General features: G+C 41.4%; 1 protein-coding gene across 10 annotated transcripts in view; it reads left to right on the plus strand.

Moving 5' to 3' along the window:
- The window catches only part of AIG1 (androgen induced 1), a 373,835-nt gene that overhangs the window by 192,267 nt on the left and 159,038 nt on the right, over positions 1-22,530 (plus strand). The window contains exon 4 of one of the 10 annotated variants that reach the window (XM_081827460.1): positions 12,465-21,295. The exons of the other annotated variants lie outside the window; for them this stretch is intronic. Coding sequence (XP_081683586.1) covers positions 12,465-12,500 — 36 coding nt within the window. The 3' untranslated portion in view covers positions 12,501-21,295. Of the gene's footprint in view, positions 1-12,464; positions 21,296-22,530 lie in introns of those variants that run through there. 10 annotated transcript variants of the gene reach the window in all.

The following is a 22,530-nucleotide window of genomic DNA, read 5'->3' on the forward strand; positions in this document are numbered from 1 at the left end:
AACCAGAAGCCTTTCTCAACCATTTCAGATATTTCCCCCAGCTAGTCTAAAATTCAGTTTCCTTATCCTAGGATCCTTTAAAAATCCTCCATTTTATAATTCAAGAGAGATCAAGGTGGTGGAGCCCTCCACAAGCCACAGGAAGAGGGGCTGCTAAGAGGAAGGGAGCAAAGATCACCACCAGGGTCCTGCACTAGTGATCCCACAGGGGCCAGCCCCAGAGGAGAATCCGGTGAAATGCAGAGGGAGCTTTTCCCCCAGAGCCTCACATGGCATTGGCCCTGAGCCTCTCCCTGCATTGGGGTAACTTTGTGTTTACCTGGAAGGTTGGCTGAAACCACTCCACCCTTCACTGATTTTGCAGTAAAGGAAACAGCTCTCACTGTGACAATTCAACAACAAGCAAATGTTATAGTTCTGATCTATTTCCTAAGTATTGAATTGATGAAACATCTATTCTATGTAGATAGCGAACAGGATACTAAAATTATGGTCCCTCTTATATCATTGTGGTAGGCAGACTGATGGCTCCCAGAGAAGTCCATGCCCTAATCCCTGAAACGTATGAATATGTTATGTTACACAGTGGAGGGGCGTGGTTAAGATTGTAGCTGGAATACACATCAAGAATAAGCTGACCTTAAGGTAAGGAGATTATCCAGGTGTATCCATGTGGACCCAGTGTGATCACAAGGTCCTCTAAGTGTGGAAGAGGGAGGCAAAAGAGTCAATGTCTGACTGATAAGATGGAAGAAAGACTCAACAGGCTATTGCTGGCTCTGAAGACAGAAGAAAGGACCACTAGCCAAGGAATATGGTCTCCTCTAGATACTGGAAAAGGCAAGAAAATGGATTCTTCTTTAGAGTACTCAGAAGGACTGTAGCCCAGTGAGACCTGTGTCAGACTTCTGACCTCCAGAAACTATAACAAAGATTTTGTGTTGTCTTAAGTCACCAAGTTTGTGGTAGTTTGTTACAGCAGCCATAGAAAACCAGTGCAACCATGCTGTTGATTTCCTTCATACCATGTCAGAAATTACCTTGTTCATTTGCTTCTTTATTTTCTTATGGTTTCCCTTTGCACTCGAGAATGCTCCTCCAGGACGGCAAGACCCTGCCTGTGTGTTCACTGCTCATTCTGGGAGCTGGGAACAGAGTTTGGAATACACAGGTGCTCAGTAAGTGCTTCCTGAGTGTAAAGTGAATATCGTATACATGAATGAGTGATTGGAAATCAAGCTTCTCTCGGGAGCTTCTGCAAGGTATATACATAGGAAATCACCACGAGACAATGAAGGGTAGTAAAGGATCAGAGACCCACAGGGAGAGTAGATCTAAAGAGCACAGGAAAGTTTCAGAAAATATCAATTTCAGTACAATTAAGATTTGAACCTTCCGTGTGCTTGAGAGAGCCCTATGATACAGAAGAATGTAAGACTGCAGAAAGAAGTAACTTTTATACAGGAAGAAGCCCAGTGGTGTTCAACCACAGAAAACTGCTAGATTCCTTTTTTAGATTGACTTACCATAGTGCTGTAAATTAGTTTTTATCAGGAGACAATAAAAAAATGAAATTAACCTATAGCAATAAAGATAGGGAGAAAACTGGACCTAACAGAAACTGAGTAGAACATTTATTGTGAAGTAAAATCAATATGGCGACAATGTATATCCTGTTAAGGCTTTCACTTGTTTTGCCTGTAAATATTAACAAACAGCTTTCCACATTTGTTACATCACAAAGAAGAAAAATATTACATTTAGAAACTCCCACAAAATTAAAGCCCGGTGTTTTATGTGTTTCTCTTTGTTGCTCATTTTCTGCACTGCTGGTTTGCAGGCAGATGTTTAACCCTATCTTTGTTTGTTTTTTGGTGCTTCATTCACCATCAAATATTCATTAAGCACTTTGCACATATTAGTTTATTTAATGCTACCATGAGGCAGGTGCCACGCATCCCCATTTTTATAGATGAGGAAACTGAGTCTTTGCAAAAGTTAAGTGACTTTCCTGAGGTTGCACCGTGAGTTAGTGGTGGAGTGTGGATTTAAGCTCGGACAGTTTGACACCAACGTCCACTCTCTTAGCTGCCCTTCTCCCCCTCCGTACACCAGACCCTGGGCTGGGTCCTGGAATAGATAGGATGCTCAATAGACCCAGTCCCTCCTGAGGCTTACATTCTTGTAGAAGAGGCATATCGCAAATAAGAATGGGCTAAATGTCTATGGTGACTGGTGCCCTGAAGGAGACACAGAGCAGAGGAGTCTGAGAAAGTGAATAAATACCTGGGTGGACTAACTCCTTGGGGAGCACCAGGGGCCAGCCACATTACAGGTCTCCTACTTACATTCTGTACCAAGAGCAAAAGAATATTTATATGTGAAAATGTCTGCATAAGTGTCTCATATGCAAGCATTAGCTGAGGGGAGGTTGATGACATGTCATCTGAATGATTTTTTTTAATTCCAACAATAAGTTAATTTCTACAATTTTTTTCCTTTCTGCTCTGAATGTGCTTTATCTAGCCCAGCATCTCTCAGCCTCAGCAGTCTTGAATATTTGGGCCAGATAATTCTTTGCTGTGGGGAAAGGGGTGCATTGTAGGATGTTTAGTAACACTGCTGGCCTCCTCTCACTACTAATAACCCTTCCCCGCCCCAAAGTGTGACAGTCAAAAATGCCTCCAGACATTGCTGGATGTCCCCTGGAGAGCAAAATCGGCCTGGGTTGAGAAGCAGTGGTAAGCCACCAATAATTCAAATTCCGCCTCTCCTCGAAGACCAAGGACTTTGCCTAATGCTCCCAACCCATTCTCGTCTCCATCTTGTCAGTGACATGGCAGTCTTTGGAGCTTAGCAGTTATATTTCTTAGATTCCCACACACACCCCTCTATGGCCGGCTGCCTCAGGATGGGAAGGAGCGTGTACAGGAAGGAAGATGATCGGCCCTCAGCTCCCCCATGTCTTGCACAAAGTTTGATTTGGGCTTTGCCCCTCACTCTGCCCCACAAGGTAGAAAAGAAAGGTCAGTGTGGAAATTTCAAACCATCTAGAGCTCTAGACTCGAGATGCGTCGAGAGCATGGATATGTCGAGAGCATGGATATGAGCAGGGCCTAAGGCAATTCTGAAAGGCGGCCATTCTGAGGAAAGGACCGATCAGATTATGACTTTTGATCTGCTGGGAAAATGTCTCATTACTTTATAGTGACACCTCTTCAGGCCTTAGGACTGAGTCATAAAATGTAAACCTGGGACCATAAGGTGCTGCACTCTTGAGGAGAAAAGGTGAGATGTATGAACGTGAAAGAGCTTTGAGTGGGTAGTCCTGAGACAGGAGGGTCCAAGTTTAGCTCCCATTTGGACCAAAACTTAGAAACTCCCGACGATGAGGTGGCAGCATGGAGAACAGTCAGACAATAGAAATTAAAGTGAATTTTAAAGGCCTGCCTGCCCAGCATACATCTGTTCTCATAAGACAGCAGCTCAGCAAAGCAGAAAGACTTTCTGCTTTGAAACCAAGAAAGGCAGAAACCAAGAGCCTATGCTTTGCGTGGGATGTGATGGAGAGGAAGAAACGGAAGCACGAAGCAGCCATCTCTGGATCAACTTCTTAAAAAGCATCATGATCCTAAGTCTTAACAAATGTCAAAATGGAGCCTTAAATAGCCCCACTGGATTCTACACCCCTGAAGCTCTTCCTAGAGCTTTTGCTTTTTTGCAGTAAAATTACAGCTAAGGTAGATTTTTTTTAAATGTGTTAAATATTCTATCACAGTCTCATTTTAAACATAATTGTGTGTGTTTAGTTATATTGTTGGTCCCTTTTATTAATTAATCTACAAACAGTTGTGGTGGGCTATTAAATGCTGGTTAGTGTGCCTGGAGATATAAAGATAAATACATATCGTGTTGCTGATTTTAAGGGTCTACTGCCTAGTGGAGAAAAAGACGAGGAAACTAACAATCACAGTGCAGGTTGTTAAGTGTTTCGACAGAGCATAGGATAGCATGATAAATGAGGGGCAGCCTCTAACTCAAACATGGAGATCATGGGAAGAGAAGGGGTATCTGGAAAGTTCTTTCTGAGAAGACAAAAATCTAAGAGCAATTAAAAAATATTACTTAATTTAGTTGATTTGAGACTTTAAACAAGTCTATTTTGAGAATTCTTACTACTCCCCACATAAAAGATGAAAGATGGACTATAATCAAATAGAAAGTTGGAATCATAGAGAAACATAGATCTTTGGTGAGTGTTTGAATAATTGCCACAGCACTGAACAAAAGAATAATAAAATATATGGTTGATTTTTCCTATTAAGAGTATTTGCCAAAACCTAATAAAATACTCTTGATATTTTGCCTCATAAAGTGACTGAAGGGAAATGCCTCTGTGTTTTCCTACATTTAAAGCCACTAAGATATGTTACTGCCAAGATATGCAAATAGTACTGCCTGGACTGGATTTAGGGGTGACAGGTTGAGTCTGGAATGCTTGTTGCTCTCAACATGTAGTTAAAAAGAGCACTGGACTTGGGATCAGAAAACTTTAATGCAAGCCCCACTGTGCCCCTTACTAGCTACGAGATTGTAGGCAAGCTACTTCACCTTTCTGAGCCTCAGTGATCTCCTGCGTAAGATGGGGCTTCACAGAATGACTGAGAAGATTAGATTATTTTTATGCATTCTGTTGCTTTACTTAAGTAGCCATTGGGTGAATGGATCTCCTACAACAATACAAGATCGTACTTAAACATCATTGCAAAACATGTGACAAGGGGTAAATGGAAGACTCCTGCTCTCTTCCTACCTCCACTTCACCCCAATCTGTTCTTACCATGACCAGAGTGCTGTTTATGAAACACAGATTGATCATGCTCCTCTCCTAAGTGGTACCCCTCAGTGCCTCCTAATCACTGTCCAGGGGAAACTCCACACCTTTTGTGCAAAGGTCCCTTCTGTTTTGGGGACGATCTGTGCCCACCTCTCTGGATGATCTCTTGTGCCCCCTGGCACACCCTATGTGTGCTCAGCCAGGCTATATGGGCCACTCTTCTCTTCATGTCTTTGCACACGCTGCTCCCTCATATTGGAATGCCCTTGCTCCCAGTTCTTCACCCCCAAAGTACTTCCAGCTAGCTCCTCAGCATTCAGCGCAAGTCATAAGACCATCCTGTGTGTTTTCCCTATGTGCCAGGATCTATTTCCCCAGGAAACTTCTCTCCCTGAATGGCCATTGTCCGTGGGCCTGCCTCTCTCTCTTGTTGACTCAGACTCCTTGAGGGCAGGATCTAGGAGTCATTGCATTTTGCCTTTGCCTCCCACGGTGCCTGGAACAGTGTAGGTCCTCAGTCAGTTTTGTTGTTAGAGTGAATCCATCTGTCACTGCGATAGACTATATGTTTGTGTTCCCCCCAAATTCGTATTTTGAAATCTAGCCCAAAAGGCTATGGTAGTAAGAGGTGGAACCCTTGGGGGATGATAAGGTTATGAGAGTGGAGCCCCCATGAATGGGATTAGTGCCCTTATAAAAGAGACCCCAGAGAGCTCTCTCACTCTCTGCCTCATGAGGCCCCGTAAGAAGAAGCCTGGCTACGAACCAGAAACTGGGTCCTCCACAGCAACATAAATCTGCTGGTGCCTTGATCTTGGACTTCCATACTCTAGAACTGTGAGAAATAAGTGTTTGTTGTTTAAGCCTCCCAGTGCATGATAGTTTGGTATTTTTATTAAAGGAACCCAAATGGGGGTGCCTGGGTGGCTCAATCAGTTAAGCATCTGACTTGGTTTCAGCTCAGGTTGTCATCTCATAGGTTGTGAGATGGAGCCCCGCCTCAGGATCCACACTCGGTGGGGGGAGGGGGGTCTGCTTGAAGATTCTCTCCCTCTGCCCCTCCCCCTTCTCTCTCCCTGGAATAAATAAATAAATAAATCTTTAAAAAAAAAAAAAAGGAGCCCAAATGGACTAAGACAATCACTGACGTTAATTGACTAATATACATACCAAGTGATTAAGCATAAAACAAAAGAAGTACTATTTATATTGCCAGAATGCAAATTCTTCATTCTTCAGAAACTTTCACCCCAAAATGGAACAAGGTATCAGTTACCTGTAAATCTGCTACCCATGATTTCACTAAGTAGTGTTTTTTTGTTTTTGTTTTGTTTTTTATTTGACAGAGAGAGGCACAGCGAGAGAGGGAACACAAGCAGGGGGAGTGGGAGAGGGAGAAGCAGGCTTCCTGCTGAGCAGGGAGGCTGATGCGGGGCTCGATCCCAGGACCCTGGGATCATGACCTGAGCTGAAGGCAGACGCTTAACGACTAAACCACCCAGGCACCCCACTAAGTAGGGTTTTGTAGCCAAGAATGCTACCTGCTAACTCAGTGCACTCTCTTTTCTCCAAAATAATGGACTTATTTTTAGCTGGGCACATGGCAACCAAAGAAAGTTTTTTTAAAATATCTTCATTTCCCAGTCTTCTTTGCAGCTAGATAGGGCAAACGGCTAAGTTCTGCCAAATGCAATGTAAATGGAAGTGTTTAGTGGGACTTCAGGAAAGCTATTTAATCAGGGCTCATCAGGAGTCCCCCCCACCCCCCATCTTTACCCTTCTACTTTTCCTCTTTCTTCTAGCCTGTATCTTAGCAATGGTAACAGGAGTCTCAGAAGCCATTCTGGACCCTGTGGTGGTCTTGATGAGGAAAGCCGTGTGTAAGGATGTCAAAGCAGAAAGACAGGAGTCCCTTCTCTGATGACACCATTAACTCCTGTGTCACTGGCCTCTGGGCTTATTTATGTGAGAGAGCTACACTGACACTCAAAGGCAGCAGTTAACAACTTACAAACTTATAAGTTACAAACAAACGAGTCACCAACTTTTGTAGCGAAGAGCCAGCTAATAAACCTTTCCAGCTCTGTAGGCCATATCATCTCTGGGGCAAATGCTCTGCTCTGCTGTTGTTTGCAGAGGCAGCCACAGACCACACCTGAGCTCGAGTGACTATGTTCAAATACAAGTTCAATATGCAAAAGGAGGCGGCAGGCTGGGTGGAGTCCAGGGGTTGCCACCTGTTGATCCCTGCTCTAAGGCACTGAGATGTCGAGTCTTTGTGACATGTGTAGCCAAACCTAACCCTAATTAATGCATCTTGTTTGGTGAGGTGAACCTTCTGATTTGGAAGAGAGAAATTATCAAGGTTCCTGTTTCATTTTTGAACATTTTTTTCTTTCAGGAGGCTGTTTCTCCCTTACTTTATCCTGATTGAATTTTACAAAGTTCTGACATTTCTGTTTCCAGACTCTTTTGATTATGAAGACCAAGTGAATCAGATCCAGGGCTTTTCTAGGTTTCCCTCCGTTCTATTATGTTCAGTTTGGACGATTCCAGCAGAATATAAATGGGACAGTGGTCAGGTATGTGGACAAGGAGAATGAGGACAAAAAACAAGGCCTATGAGAACTGAATGAAGAACACCATGCTGAGAGCTCCCAAAATGTGTTTGAATTATATGATAAAACTTCCAGGCAGACTGGATGATGCCTTATTGTAGTGTGTTACCAGGGAGATTTTACACGCTGCACTGATGTTTAGCAGCAGGGCACGAGCTGGTCTTGAAGATTCTTTTCAGCAAAGACTTTGCCTGATGCTCTTAGGATTTCATGGCTTTTCTGGTTCAGCTCATCCTGTAAAAGCAGAACAATATAGTACAGACAGGGAATGGCAAATTGATTTCCCATTTTCTGCAAACTCCAGCTGATGAGTAGTAGCTATCTGGAGCTCTGTGTTGAGAAGGATTCTGTGGCTGCATTGTGGTTTTAACAGCAGTGTCCTCCCCAGGTGCCTGGGCGCAGGAGAGGAGTCTCAGGCAGGTCCCTGCTGTTGGCATAAACTCAAGGATCATGAAAGCTAGAAGGAAGCCATATTTTAACCAGGCTCTAACCTGGTTCTTCATTTTCCAGAGGGCATTATTAAGGCTCAGAAAAATAAAATGCAGGGTTACACAAGCTAGTGAGTGGTAAAATCACAATTAGGTCAATGGATTTTTTTCATTACACTTACTACACACACACACACACACACACACATATATATATAAGATCTTTTTACACTTTTCACTACTTTTCATAATTTGTTTTTAACATAGAACTTGAACCAGTTTGTTAGTGATATCTTGTTTGGTTTTCACAACCAACACTTCTAGAGTTCTTGTTCCTGGTATTTTATGAGCCTGATCCTACAGACTCCATTTAGTTCTATGAGCCCCTGGTGCCCTTCCAAAAATTGTGTGTGTGTGTGGGGGGGTGGTTGTTGCTGGGTTAATTATGATCAGATCAGTTTCTATTGCCTGCAATCAAGAACCATGGTTGATATGGAAATTGAGTCTGGGAGTGGGTTTCAGGAAACAGACTCTCAGGGAAATATGAAGAAATCGGGAATTGATTCTCTAACCTATATTAGGTAGTGGGCAAAGTCCTATTTAATATCCAGATTGTGCTTCTAACAGTTCATGGCACCCAGTGGTGAATGACTTAATTAAATGCATGTGTTCATCTATAGCATCAACTGCTCATGGAAGGAGGGCAAGGTTTTGGATTACCCCCGCCATAGAAGAGGGGAAAAGATATGAGAGATTCAAGGCCCCTAAGGTGAGAAATAGAATGAGGAGCTCAAAACCACACATGCCTGGTCAAGGTACAAGAAAAATCCAAGAACTTTCAATGGTCATGTAAAAAAGCTCTTTAATGTGGCCACAAAATAGAGCTATTTTAGCAAAAAAAATTAAATCCTGCAAAGTTTAATCCTGTGGGATTTTTGTTTGTTTGATTTTAGAGAAAGAGAGAGAGCAAGAGGAGGAGGGGCAGAAGAAGAGGGAAAGAATCTTAAGCAGACTCCCAGCACGGAGCCCGAAGTGAGGTTTCATCTTACGACCCTGAGATCATGATCTGAGCCGAAATCAAGAGTTGGATGCATAACCAGCTGAGCCACACAGGTGCCCCAATCCTGTGGCGTTTTAAATCATAATGTTAGTTGAATGCACAGTGTCTTCAGGTGTCCTGGAAAGAGCAGGGCCCAGGGAATTGGAGCAGTTAATTTGGGGAACTCAGAATACCTAGAAATTCCTGCCCCCACGGGCCTCCCTTGCCCTTGGGCATGGCTTCGCCTCCTTGCTGAAGAGGTTATGCTCCTTCCTTACCTGCAGGAAGTTCCTTGCCAGGAACAGCTACTTTTCCTGTCTTGGTTAGGACCCCAGAATCTTATCCATTCTTCAAGTCCAAACCTTTGGGGTGAATTTCAGCCTATCGTTTTTAGGTAGCAGCATTTCCTAAACTCCTACTTCAGAGTAAACTTCTTTGAGATTCTGATGGTCTCCATGAGTGAGGTTCAATAAATCTCTGGTTTAGCATCCTCATAGTTTTTCTACTAAAATAAAATAGTTTATAAATTTAACAAGCCCTTAGTCCTAATCAATTACTAAAGACATACAACAAAAAGCAATTTTTAAATAAATAAAAATTCTTAAGTATACCTGGTACTTTCCTCATTAATCTTCATCTTTATTCAATCACTGCTTTATTTTTCTCTGATTCTCTTCTCTTTTTTATTGTTCTTTATTTTAAAGGTAATATAACCAACATTATAGAAAAATAAAGATAAAACGTGAGCCATGATTCCATCATTATTACCCTTTTGGTTTATTTCCTTCAGGGCTTTTTCATTTGCTTTTTCCCCCTAAACATTATGGTAAATATAATGTTTGTGTACAGCTTTTTAAATTTAATATATTGCACACGTTTTAATCTCTTAGTGTCTCTACGATCTCCTTTCTAGTAGTTGCATAATATTGGAAAGAGTACAGGCATTAAGCTGTGATTATGAATTATTGAGGGAAGGAACTCTCCTTTATTCTACCCAGCTACTGGTAGATATTCAATTACCATTTGCTGAATTGAAATTCTTTGCCCATTTTAACTTTGTCACATTTTAAACAGTATTCCAACAAACATCTTCATGGATATAGCTTTTCACGTATTTTTATTTAAGATGGATTCTCACAAGTGAGATTGCTGGTCATGTGGTAGGACCATGTTTATAGATGCATTGCCAAATTGCTTTCTTTCTGAAAGGGCTGTATCACTTTACACTGCTCTCCTGCAATGCATGAGGTCACCAGCCTCACTACACTCTTGTCAGCACTCATGCACTAGGAGGAAGTCCAGCATCTCATTGTGATTTTAGTGTGTACGTTTCCTCATTTGTGTGTTTACTAATTGCGTTTTCTCATTTCTGAATTTACTTATTTTTCCTTAGCAATTTGAATGGAAGTCTATAGAAAATGAAGATAGTAACTAACACTTACTGTTAGTATTGTCCTCATTCCTCATTTGGGTCTTCCCCTCCCCCCCCCCCCATCTAGCTGTAGGATTTTTTGGAACACCTTTACTCTCCTTTGAAGAGAAAACTTGTTAGCCTTCTTCTGAGAGCACCTTGAGCTCTGAAGATTTGGGACCTTGTGAAAAAGCTCCTTGCTTAGCTGCCAGCATTAACTGACCAAAAGAGGACAACTTATCTGTTAACTATCGTCAGCTCATCCGGGAAACACTGTAAATTATCTCTCATCCTTTGTGGCAGCAGGGCTTCAGCGGTCTAAAGTAGAAAAAAAGGATCATATGCTCCCCATTCTTACTATCCTTTTCCAACTAGGAAATTTGCCTCCATTTGACTGACTCTCCTGCCCAGCTTCTTGTCCCTGAAGCATGTGTTGGACATATGTCTTTACATACCTTTGTAGATTTCTGTCTTCTTCTAAACCTGCTTCTAATGTTCTAAAGTAGCCAAGCGGCCCCCGTTCTCCACCAGAACTTGAGTCTAAATAGAACATGGGCTGTTCCCACTATCAAAAGTAGTGATTCCTAAAATTGGGCGTCCTTGTTCAATCTCAACATTGTGCAAATCGTGTCTTTTGTCATTTTCCTAAACCTCTGCTACTTTCTGACCCCTGACTCCATAGTTCACTTTAGTTAACTACACCAATTTTCTAGCAAACTACACTGAATCGGTGTAGGTCACCAATTTTCAGCTTTAGTTTTCCCTTAGAGAGAAAAGACTAATTCAACTTTTAAAAACTCTTTTCAGAAATGTCTGCCTTAATCCTGTTCCCTCAGAATTTCCTCCTAGGCTCTAACTGAAACATCTTTTCTTTCTGAGGAAACCTCTGTGAGCTGTAAGATCCTGAAAATAGGACCTGTATTTGTTGTTCAAAATTAATTAAATAGAAGTGGTATTTTCCAAAGCATCAGAACCCAGATATACATTTTTATTAAAGGGAATTGGTTCACATGAAGTTGAACAGAAATTCCATACCTATAAAGATGGGTATAGGTATTTTATTTAGTAAAACATATGGAGAAATTATAGGTCCTAGTCCCAGCTAGACACACACCAGCTAAATGACCTTGAGTGTGTCATTTAACCCCTTTGAGTCTCAGTTTCCTTACCTATAAAACTGGAGTCAGCTGATGATTTTCAAACTGCAGGGTTGTTTTTAGCAAAACAACTCCGTTTACAAGTGGAAAATAGAAAATAAAACAGACACTTGTAGAATTCTTCTGGTTGAAGTAATAGCAGGAGGCCTAGGGTCCCATCCTCTTAACAGCCCCAACCTCCCATTTCACAGGGCTTCGGAGGCTGCTCCAAGGAGCCTTCAGATTACCCGTTATCGTGATGTGATCATTGACCTATGGACAGACCAAGGTCTTTTCCAGATCTGAAATTCTGTACTTTCTGGTGGCTCAAATTTAGATCTTGCGAGCATTGGATTAGGTGTTAGCAGAGTGGCAGGATTAGCAGAATGGGGAGGTCCAGGCACTTTGGAGTGTCCAAGAATGGAGAAGGGATGCTTCTATTGGCCCTGACTACTCAAGGTCATGATATGTCATGGAACTTTTTTAGTAGGAATAATGTGAGTGCTTCCTGTGTGCCATGAACTACAGGGCAGATCATCCTACATTTCCCCCTTTAATCCTCACCACCAAACTCATCTGCAACTACTCACCCCAACCCACTCCAGACACACAAGTCTAGCTCGGTGGGATCATAGGTCCTCTTCTCTTATTTTAGGTTCCAATGTGTATATCACGGTTCTAGGAGAAGTCTTCTTCAGCCATTGTAACTAAAGATATCCTGGATATTCTGTCTTATTTAACTCACAACATTTATTACTACCTGCATAAGTATTTAATCAGCTTGTTAGTTTATTATATTTATCTTGTATAGTTTCTGACTCTCTCCACACATACTGAAATGTGAACCCGATGGAGAATAGACATCTTGCCTATCTTGTTCATCACCAAATCCCCAACACGTAGGAAAGTGCCTGGCCCACAGTAGATGCCTTATAAGTATGGGGCAAATGAATAAATGAACGGGAGAGGTACTTATTGTAATGTTTGTTGTACAGATGAGGAAACTGGTGAAGATTACCAGCTCTAAGTGACATAACTGGTAAATGATAGAACCTTCCTTCAGATTCAAGTTTGACTGAAGAGAACTTTATTGGACCTCTCTTGGTGGAGCCGTTTCAACACTAATAAGTGCCCAGATCTACCTGATGGAATGCTACCAAGATAATGATTACAACAATAATGAAAATTAGGATGCCGATAATTGCACACCATCTGCGTGTTCCCGGGGCTTCTCCTTGGTCACCTACAGAGCACACACCACCTCCACTGGTGGCACATTCATTGTTGGATCATCTAATTTTTAAAATGTGTTCTCTTGAGCCCAAATCTACCTTCATGAGTCTTCCACTCAGTGATCTTAGTCTATCCCTCTGTAACGAAACAGAACGAATCCTTTCTGGCCTCCAGGCAGGAGAAGTAGTGAGCAGCAGCAGGGTGGACTCTGTCAGGACTTCTGGATTTCCCCAGTTTCTTACCAGTATGCCAGGACCTGGTAAGTCACACATATCCCAAGTGGGCAATTTGCAAGGCAGCTTACCTATCTCGGGTACTGTAATGAATAGTACTGCTGTTGTTTCATCTTAATTAGTGGTGATATTCTTTTCCTTCACTAGTAGATCCGTGCGTTCTGATTAAGGAAATTGGGTCCTCACTATTGGCTTGGAATGATCCATTTTGCGTTTGCAAACTGTCTTCCTATGAAAGACATCTTCATACTGTATTCACTTTCCCCTCTAACTTGGGTGTGATAAAGGCTGACGAGGAGAAGACTAGTAAACCCTCTGAGCTCCTTGAAACCAAGGCCCAGCACAAACCTGTTTAATTCCGTTCTTTTGTGGTCTCTGGCTTTAGCTTTTGGCCTTGGAGGGCACCTTCGTCCACATTACACTGTGGTCTCTGTGGTCTCTGCTGGTGGCAACTGGTTCCCAAGGATATTACCTGTGTTTGAATCTAATATGGCTCATAACTTTTATCTAGATCCAGTTTCTTTGGTCTGTTCCACCTGAAGAAATAGAGAAAAAAGTGATAACAGCTAGTATTTAATATGCTCTGTGATCCAAGAACTGTTGTCAACCCTTTACTTGTGTTATCGCATTTAATAGATAATAGCATATCCTGGGAAAACGGCACAGGCCTTGTGAATGCTTCACATTCGTTATTTCATTTCATCCTTAATTTCCATTTCCTACCTTATGGTTTTCTATCTTCCTCGGTGATGTGATGGATTAGATGCATAGTCAATGTAAAGTGCTTAGGACAGTGCCTGGCATAGAGTTAGCACTCAAGAAATGTCATTACCATATTTCTTTCTTAGTACTGAAGAGACTCAGTATTTTTGGATCTAGACTCACAGTGAAGCATGCATTTTTCTGGCTTAAATCAACACACTATACTATAGTAGGACAATAAGGTCCGACAGAGCAGCAACCTGCTGCGGGGCAAGAGATCTGTGGTCAGGTGTGAGCTCTGCCATTGAATAGATTGAACACCCAGCAAGTTCCTAGGCTCCCGAGAGCCACAGATTCCTCCTCCATATGTGAGATATGCAAACCAAATGATCTCCAAGACCCGCTGGCCCCTCTAAGTCTCCCCCACATGTTTCTTTGTCGAAATATGGGGCTTAGCTTTCTCACCATAATGAGGCTTGTGCCTGGACCATCGCCGCCCACCCATCACATGGAAGACCCAAATCACTATAATGGAAGATGATTCAGGAAATGCGGAGCAAGGAAGATGCGAAAAGTGCCCTCCAGGAACTCTCCCATCTACTCCCCAGCACTGCTGCTAGTGTGCACAGCCAACCACACCCAAGGGGCTTAGGGGAAAGCCCAGCATGAACTACACTATTGGTAGGATTTGTTTTTTGTTTGTTTTTAAGATGGGTCTCTGAGGATTCTACTGCATGGGAGGTGGTGTGTTGTGCTAAGAAAAGTGCTGGCCCAGGAGCTAAGAGCCTTTGAGCCTCATCCCAGCTCCAGCTCTACCACTGTCTGGGCTGCAGGCAAGCGACTCACCTTCCTAGGGCCTTCCTTGTTTTAATTGCCAAAAAGGGATTGATAAAAATTTCTTCCAATTCTAAAACTCTTTGCCGCTACTTTCTTTATGTGAGAACAATACTCAGATGAAATCCTACGGACAGAAAAGCATTTTTTTCTTTTCTTTCTTTTCTCTTTGCCAAGCGTAATGAGAGTTGGTGTGGAAAAAAAAAAATGTGCTGTGAAAAGGTTCATTCAGCCTTTTCTTAATAGATCGAGTGGTTGGTATTTCTGCTGGCTTCTGAAATACATTACAAATCACAATCTGGAAAAAGTTCCAAAGCAGCTCCAAGCTTTCCTGCTGAATTTGGATACATCTTTAGGTCTTACTCTGCAGCTCATCCTTAACAACTGACAAAATATTTACTTTGCTCGGTACAGAAAAGGGTAACATTTTCCAAAATATTAAACTAGGTTGGATTCAGAACACAGACAATGAGGCAAAAAGTTGGACCTCTTTTCCAAGCCATGTCGTTGAATCATTTTCCAGAGTGCCATGAGAAACAGGGCCTTAGTGGATGTTTATGCTCCACAGTAATTCTGAAAAAGGCAGAAGCCAGCCAGCCCCTGCCTACCATGCCCACCGGTGTGTAGAACAGAGGTTCTCGAACTATGGTCCCCAGACCTGGATCCTCAGCATTGCTAGGGAACTAGTTGAATATACAAACTCTCACAACCCATCCCAGACCTACGGACAGAAAGTCCTGAGAGGTGGCCCTGAAATCTGGGTTGTCGTGAGTCCTCCAGTAAAGAAGTCCAAGTAGATGTAACACTGGTAAAAGTTTGAGAACGACTGGTGTAGGCCCATGAAGGCTATAGGCACTTATTACCTTTGAGTTGAAAGTGTGAAGCAATGGAGAGACTAGTTAACTTTTTCTTGTAAATAAATTAAATTGTTTTTCTAATGTAAATAAGCTGGTAAGTAAATTTGAAACGAGCATATTGCTTTTTGAAATGCTCTCCACCTTCCCTCCCCGAGCTTCCTCTACCCTATGCCCCAAGCCCACCCTCACCTACATGCTCCTGGCAAAGGTGTCTGAGTTATTTGGCCATTGTTGAGGTCAGCAAAAATGCAATTTGTTTTAACATACTTGCACGTAGCTAGTGATTCTGATAAAAACTAATTGTACTTTTAAAAACTTCTCATTTGAGGGCTCTCCTAGGGGGAAAAAAGGAGACAAAAATTGAATGACTATAATTTATAATTTTCTGTTCTATTAATTAGTCTTATCATTAACAAAATAACTGTTTTTATTAATAAATAAATGGTGATTTTTAAAAAAATTAAATACTGGAAATTACTCTAGTTACCAGCTTTAATTAAAAAATAGACTACTGTTAAAAAAAAAAAAAGAAATAGACTCCTGTTTATATGACTATATTGTTTCTATCCAAAATTGCAAATAATTTCTGGGAGGAATGAAAATCATCCTCACAAACGCCTCCCGCCACTCTGTCATGTCTCACGCCCGCCCCCTCACTCATGCATGTGACCTGCCCAGCCACTGCAAGCATCTGAGCTCTGACCTTTGTCCTGCAGTCTCTGGCTTGGCCACATCCTTCAGTCCCAGGGTCCCACATCTGTTGGTTTGGAAGGCTCACAAATCTGTAGCTAGGGTGATTTTGCTCCCAAGTTCCAGCCAATATCTCCAACTTCTTCTATATCTTTCCATCACCTTGAAGATCTTACAGACCACACATGCCAACCAGAACATAGCCTAACTTGATTCTCTCTGACATTCCTGTTTCTTTTAATGAACCTCCCCCTCTCTGTGCCCACCACAAGCTGTCATAAATTGGGGGAGGAAACCAGGTATAGTAGAAATTTCATGGGTTTCAGAATGTATAGATCTGGATTCAAATCCAGGCTCTGCCACCTACTGGCCATGTGCCATGAGATGACTCCTCAAATGTTCAGCTTCTTCAGGTGTAAACTGGAGGATTGTATTGAGGAAGCAAAGAGGAAAAGTATACAAAAATAGGATTGTGTAATGTATTGTCCAAACCAGAACACACTGAGATGGATAGAAGCCATTGTTAATAATTATCTCATGATCAAAGAAAAGAAAAGAGCATAGACAGAAAAAGACATGTGTTCATCCTATATATTTAGTGTTCTGAGTAGCATGTAGTATGTCCTCAATAAATACTAGTCCTCTTTCCCTTTCTTCTGGCCATTCTGATGTTTGCCTTCAGTGTTTTCTGCATCTGCCCTTCATTTGCATTCCTCCTGTCCCCAAAGCTGTCCTTCGTCTGTCACTTGGGGGATAGTAATGTTCTCTTGGTTGAACTCCTTGCCTTCCATTTCTCCCCTCTAATATATCCTGTGTGCTCTTGTCAGATTAATCTTCTGAAACTCCATCTCTTAAACCATTCTCCACCTCAAGAGCCTTTCATGACTTCTTATTGCCCACCTAATGAACTTAAAATTCTCCAGCATGGAGTATGAAGTCTTCCTGTATGGGGTCCAATCTGTTTTTTCAGACTTATTTCCAAGTATTGTCCTTTCTGTATAGCAAGTTCTTGACAAACTCCCCCATTTCCCCATCTCCCTGTCTTCCCTTGTGCCTTTGCTTATGCGCTCTCACTTGACCCTTACATCCTTCCTTTCTGACTCCACTGTTGAAATCCCCTTTGTCCTTCTTGCTGATGTGCAACATCCTCAAAAAGGCCATCCCCAATCTGCCCAGTGAAAAGCTCTCCCTTTGCCCCCTGAACTCTACTCACAATGTCGCATGCACATCCTATAGCACGGCGGGGTGGGGGGGGGGTGTGTGCTCTGTTTTGTATTGTGGTTAATCAGCTTTGTGTTTTAGACATCCCACAAGTAGGAGGAAGAAAGGTGAGAGGAAGCAGCAGGTACACCTGGTTTATGCTTCTGCCTCAGATAATTTGTTCATAAGAGGAACTCAGTAAATGTTTATGGAATGAATGAATGAAAGTCACTTTTGCCCTGCCAATAATTAAATACTGCCATAGCTTCCTCAATTAGGCAAAAGTTCCTAAAAATATATGGCAATGATATTCATTTATTTTGCTTCTTTTAAAGAACTGGGAGATTAAAAGAATCAAATCAGTGTTCGTAAATGTCTAAAACTATGCACAACTTTCCCCTGACTCTTCACATTGATTTGTTTAGCCTGATTTGCCCAAAAGGACAAGATAATTTGATAATTTTTTTAAAAATTGTTGGCCAAGGAAGCAAATTTGACACATGCCTACAGTGAAAGTCAGGCATCTGTTACAACTCAGGCACTGGAAAATAATTACGGTCCGTCCTCTTGACTGCCTCTCTCCAAACTCTGAAATTTGTCTCTCTTTTTCCTTGCTTCTTTCCCAACTTGAGAAGCAATTTGTATGTGTTCTAGGGTAATGTGGCTCTACTATCTCTTTTGGTATATTTGTTTGTGTAACTGTTTTATAGTCAATAAGACATACAAATTCTTTTAAGAGAACATCTGTGCTCAGAATCTGTTTAAGAGGAATCTCCTTGTTTGCAAAGAGATCATTTGAAATGATGGTAACAGAGGAACTCAGTCATAATTTTCTGACTTCTGTTTTGGTATTTATCCACTTGTTTCACTTTCAAAAGTGCTCTGGCAGAGTGAAAAAAGTCACACCTGTACAATCTTACCTTAAAATGACAGATTTGGGGCTTATTCTCTGTAACTTTTTAATTCAAGAGATCATTTTCTTTACATTAAATAATTGCTCAAATAATTCTACCAACTGCTGTGAATATGTTTAAGACTTTTTTCTCAGTATGAGTTTTCAAAAATGAAAAGGTAGGCAGTTAACTTTTGTTGAATTTGAAATGTGTGGGCCTCAGAATTTGCATAATTTTATGACAGTTATGTAGAAACTACTCAACTTAGGTGACCATTAAAAAAATTAATGGAATTACAGAAAGGTAGTGATTTCACATTCCCTCTCTAGGAACTTAAGATATCAGGGCAAGCCACCAAGCATCCTATTTCTAGAAATAACCTAACCTAAAGAAAGATCATTAACTGTCTGAATTTCTGTCATTGAGTTACCATTCTTGAGCAAAGATAATGGACTTCTCAGAGGTGGCGGGGGCGGGGCAGGGGGAGTCGTCCCAGAACACAAGACTCTTACCTCTAGCCAGTTAGTCAGCCTGTCAATAAATGCTTCTTCAGGGCCTGCTGTATTCTAGGCACTGGGCTAAGTGGGGCTGGGGACAGTGGTGGCCATAGCAGGGACTGTGTGTGTAGCAGGCGTCATGACTGCCATGTCTAGTGCGCTATGGCATGAGCGAGGGTCCTGACGGCCAAACTGGGAGAGTATATGGAAAGGCAGAAGCATCAAACAGCCATAGGCCACCACGAAGGAGGGAAGAGCTGAGGGACAGTAGAGAGAATCTAAGCAGCCACTTTGGGGATCCAAACCTCCTTGACTTACACAGATGAGAGAGACTCAGGGGGTTTGGGACTCAGGGGACTGTTGGAAGCTCAAAACCAAGAAAGAAATGTTTGTCACCAAAGTGATGGGTGTGGTCTGAAGAGCAGAGAAAACTAAGATAACCTTCATCTGCCTCTTTGTGTAGGTATGGAGCTAGCTAGTTTTGAAAAATGTGTTCTTTCCATTTTCAAGATGTCAAGTGTAAAACGCCAACTCACTCTCAATTTAAGAGTTCAATTCTTATTCCCAGGAAAAGGCAAAAGTTGCTTTTGTGACCACATGAGACATCGCCTTGAAAGATGCCTGGCCAAGATCTTTTTGGCAGTGTTGGGTCGTACCAACACCATGGTAGAAACCCAGATTGGGGGCCAATAGGAGCTGTGATTTTCTTAGCCAGAAGAAGTAGAATATGGCTCTCAGTGGGTCCTGTGCCTCCAGCAGAGGGGAGGCCGGACTCCAGGAATGCCTTCGGACTTGGTGGTAAGACACTGTGAGGAAAGCAGCTCTGTTTCCTGCAATATGAACAAAACACATTAAACTATTTATACTCACTACAGTCACATGGGAAGACTTTTCCCTGCAAAAAGCAATTAGTCTGAAGAAACTCAAGTTATAACTGCGGCGCTGACACCAGCTTATTGTGTAATTGAGTTCCCCTTGCTTAGCTTCCTGGTTTCTCTTTCTGTGAAAGAAGCATTCTACAGCTAATATTACCCAAGTTGGGAATCCCAGCAAAGCCTTCCCACCACCCTGTTGTCAACTCTCTTCCATCTTCTCTGGGGTTCTATTACAAACAGATAAATGTAGCTTGTTCAGAATTGGAAAAAAAGACATTTTATCATGTAATGATGTCACTGATCACATGTCTTAAATGGGTTACGCCCCGTCACCTTGCCAACTCATCATTCTTATTTCAGCAGATGACACCATCCCCACAACCACCCTCCACTGAAAATGATCAGGCCAATGCCATTTAATTGGGGCTTTTTTTCTTGATTCTCTTGTAATAATTTTATTATTTGGATACTTCTGGTATTTAGACTTCCAGGAAAATGATCTCTGACCATAGCCAAGGAAGACTTTTACTGGTCCATATGGCACTTTTTCACGTGCAGCCTGCCCTATTTACAAAGCCTCGTCATTCAGAGGCAGGAAATGATATCACATCAAACTCCACATGGCACTTCATGATCTTAGTGTCTCTTTTATTTAAAGGTAATTAAAAGTGTGGTTCCAAGTTCACATCAACTTCTCTTAACTTACTATTGTCTAGAGTTACCGTCCCATCACCTTCCTTCCTTTCCCTCAGGTTAGGAGGAAATCGGCTTCTGGAAGTCTAAAATGTCAACCTCATTATGTCACTTCCAAGTTTAAAATCCTTTAATGGATTCCTAATGTCCATTGCAGTTTCCCGGTGGATGGTATGGATATTCCTAGTGGAATTTATTTTATATTTATATATTATATATATTTATTTTACTTATATATTTACATAAGTAAAATATTCACTGTTTATTAGGAAAATATATATTTATTTTATGGTTTATTAGGAAAAATATAAACATATATATGTTGAAAGATAACCTGAATCATATTAAAATTTTAAGAGTTTAATTGAGCAAACATCAACCTGAACCAGAAGTGGTTAGCAACACTCTACAAATAAGAGCTGGGGCAACACTTTTATAGAGAGGACATGGAAGCAAAACAAGATTATTTGGCTATAGCGTAAGGAGTTGCTTTATTTGGGAAAGTCTCTCTGACTGTTTATAATTGTTTGTCCTTAGGTTTCAATTTCTTAATCTTGAGACATTTATAGGCTTGGGTTTTGGTTTGCTTATATAAGCTGATAAGGCAGTAGAACCAACTCAATCTAATGGCCTCCTTGTTTAATTAATTTAACATAGATTAAAGTAAAGCTATAATATGTAACATGCTACATCTTAATTATTACATATTAGGACTATATTACACATTAATAAGAATAGTATACAATCATATTATTGTATTTCAATAATAATATGTATATATCAAACCATTGATATTACTGCTTAAGATGAAAAGTCACGTAATTCAGTCAATATAGACTCCATTTAAAAAATACTAAGTAACAGTCCCGGTTGCTCTTGGATGTGGCAAAGCTCATAGAGATGGTAGGAACTGGCTAAAATTTGAAGAATGTTGGCCAACTGGAAAAAGTTTGACTCTTCAGCATGTCTCCAGCTGTGTGTCTCCACACCCTTCATTTCAGCCACTCAGAACTATTTGTTGTTTCTTGAATATGGAGTTAACTGTCACACCTCCCATTCTCGGGTTCTAATATTGCGCGACTTGGGGAAAGTCACTTAAACTCTTCGGGCCTTAGTTTTCTTGTCTGAAAAAAGAATATAAATAAGTGGCCTGATGCTGACAGAGGTTTTTGAAGTAAGTGACTGGATATGCTAGTACTTTGTAAACTGCAGTGTATTATACAAATATAAAGGATTTTATTTTAGCTTTATATCTCCTACAGTGCATAGCAAGTACTCATTAAATATGTGTTGGGGAATAAATGAGTGCATACCACCGATGTTCAAGTTTGAAATGGCATTTATTTAATTAAACAAGCATTCATGGGATGGTAGTACTTCATGCAGAAATAATGGGGAAAGGGTGTTTACCCTCAAGGAGTCAATCTAAGGGAGAAGACTAGCACCTCCTCCTGCAGGTGACGGCAGTATGGGTATTATGTTAATGTGTTTATAGTAGAGAGATGAGGAGCATGAAGTCAACTAGACAAGCTTCCCCAGGAGAAGTGATGCTGAAGCTGAGGCTTAATAGGATGAGGAATAGCTCTCTTGGTAGATGAAGCGAAAAGAGGCCTCCTGCTGAGGGAGCATGGGCAGAACTGTAGACCAGTGCTGCCCAGTGGAAACATCACACAAACCACGAATGGGAGCCAGATGAAACAAAAGAAGCAGGTGAATCGGTTGTAATAGCATATTTTATTTAATTCAACAATCCTGAGTATTATCATTGAAAAGCTAACCAACATTTTGAGCTCATAACTAATGAGATACTTTGCATTTTTTATTTTGTACCAAGTCTTCGAGATCTGGTGTTTATTTACACTGACAGCATGTGTTAATTCGAACTATTACATTCCAAGTGCTCAATAGCCACCTGGGTCTAGTGGCTACTGTATTTGACAGCACAGGCATAAACGACGGAGGAAAAGTCTGGAATACTAAATAACCGGAGTTCTTTGATGTGCCCAGAGCACAGGCTGTATGTGAACGGCTGGTGGGAGATGAAGGAGATGCCGTCAGACACCAGAGCACGAAGGTCTTGGATGCCACTTTCGGGGAGTCTCAGTGTAATCATGAAGGCATTCAGGAGCCTTTGATGCCTTTGAGAGATGTTATGTAGATCAAATTTGGGGTTTTTGAAAGATGATGCTGACAACTGTGTGAAGGATTGACTGGGAAGGCACGGTGCAAAGAACAGCGACGGTGTTTCTCAATCTGTTATGTTTCTCTGCAGTTAATGGAACTTTCATATAAGCTTGCAATTAGTAGACAGCTGTTGTCGGTTTTTAGTGTCTTATGAGTTTGTGTCATTTGGG

Source organism: Leptonychotes weddellii, chromosome 8, assembly GCF_054177405.1.
Source record: "Leptonychotes weddellii isolate Sample4059 chromosome 8, ASM5417740v2, whole genome shotgun sequence".
Lineage (NCBI taxonomy): Eukaryota > Metazoa > Chordata > Mammalia > Carnivora > Phocidae > Leptonychotes > Leptonychotes weddellii.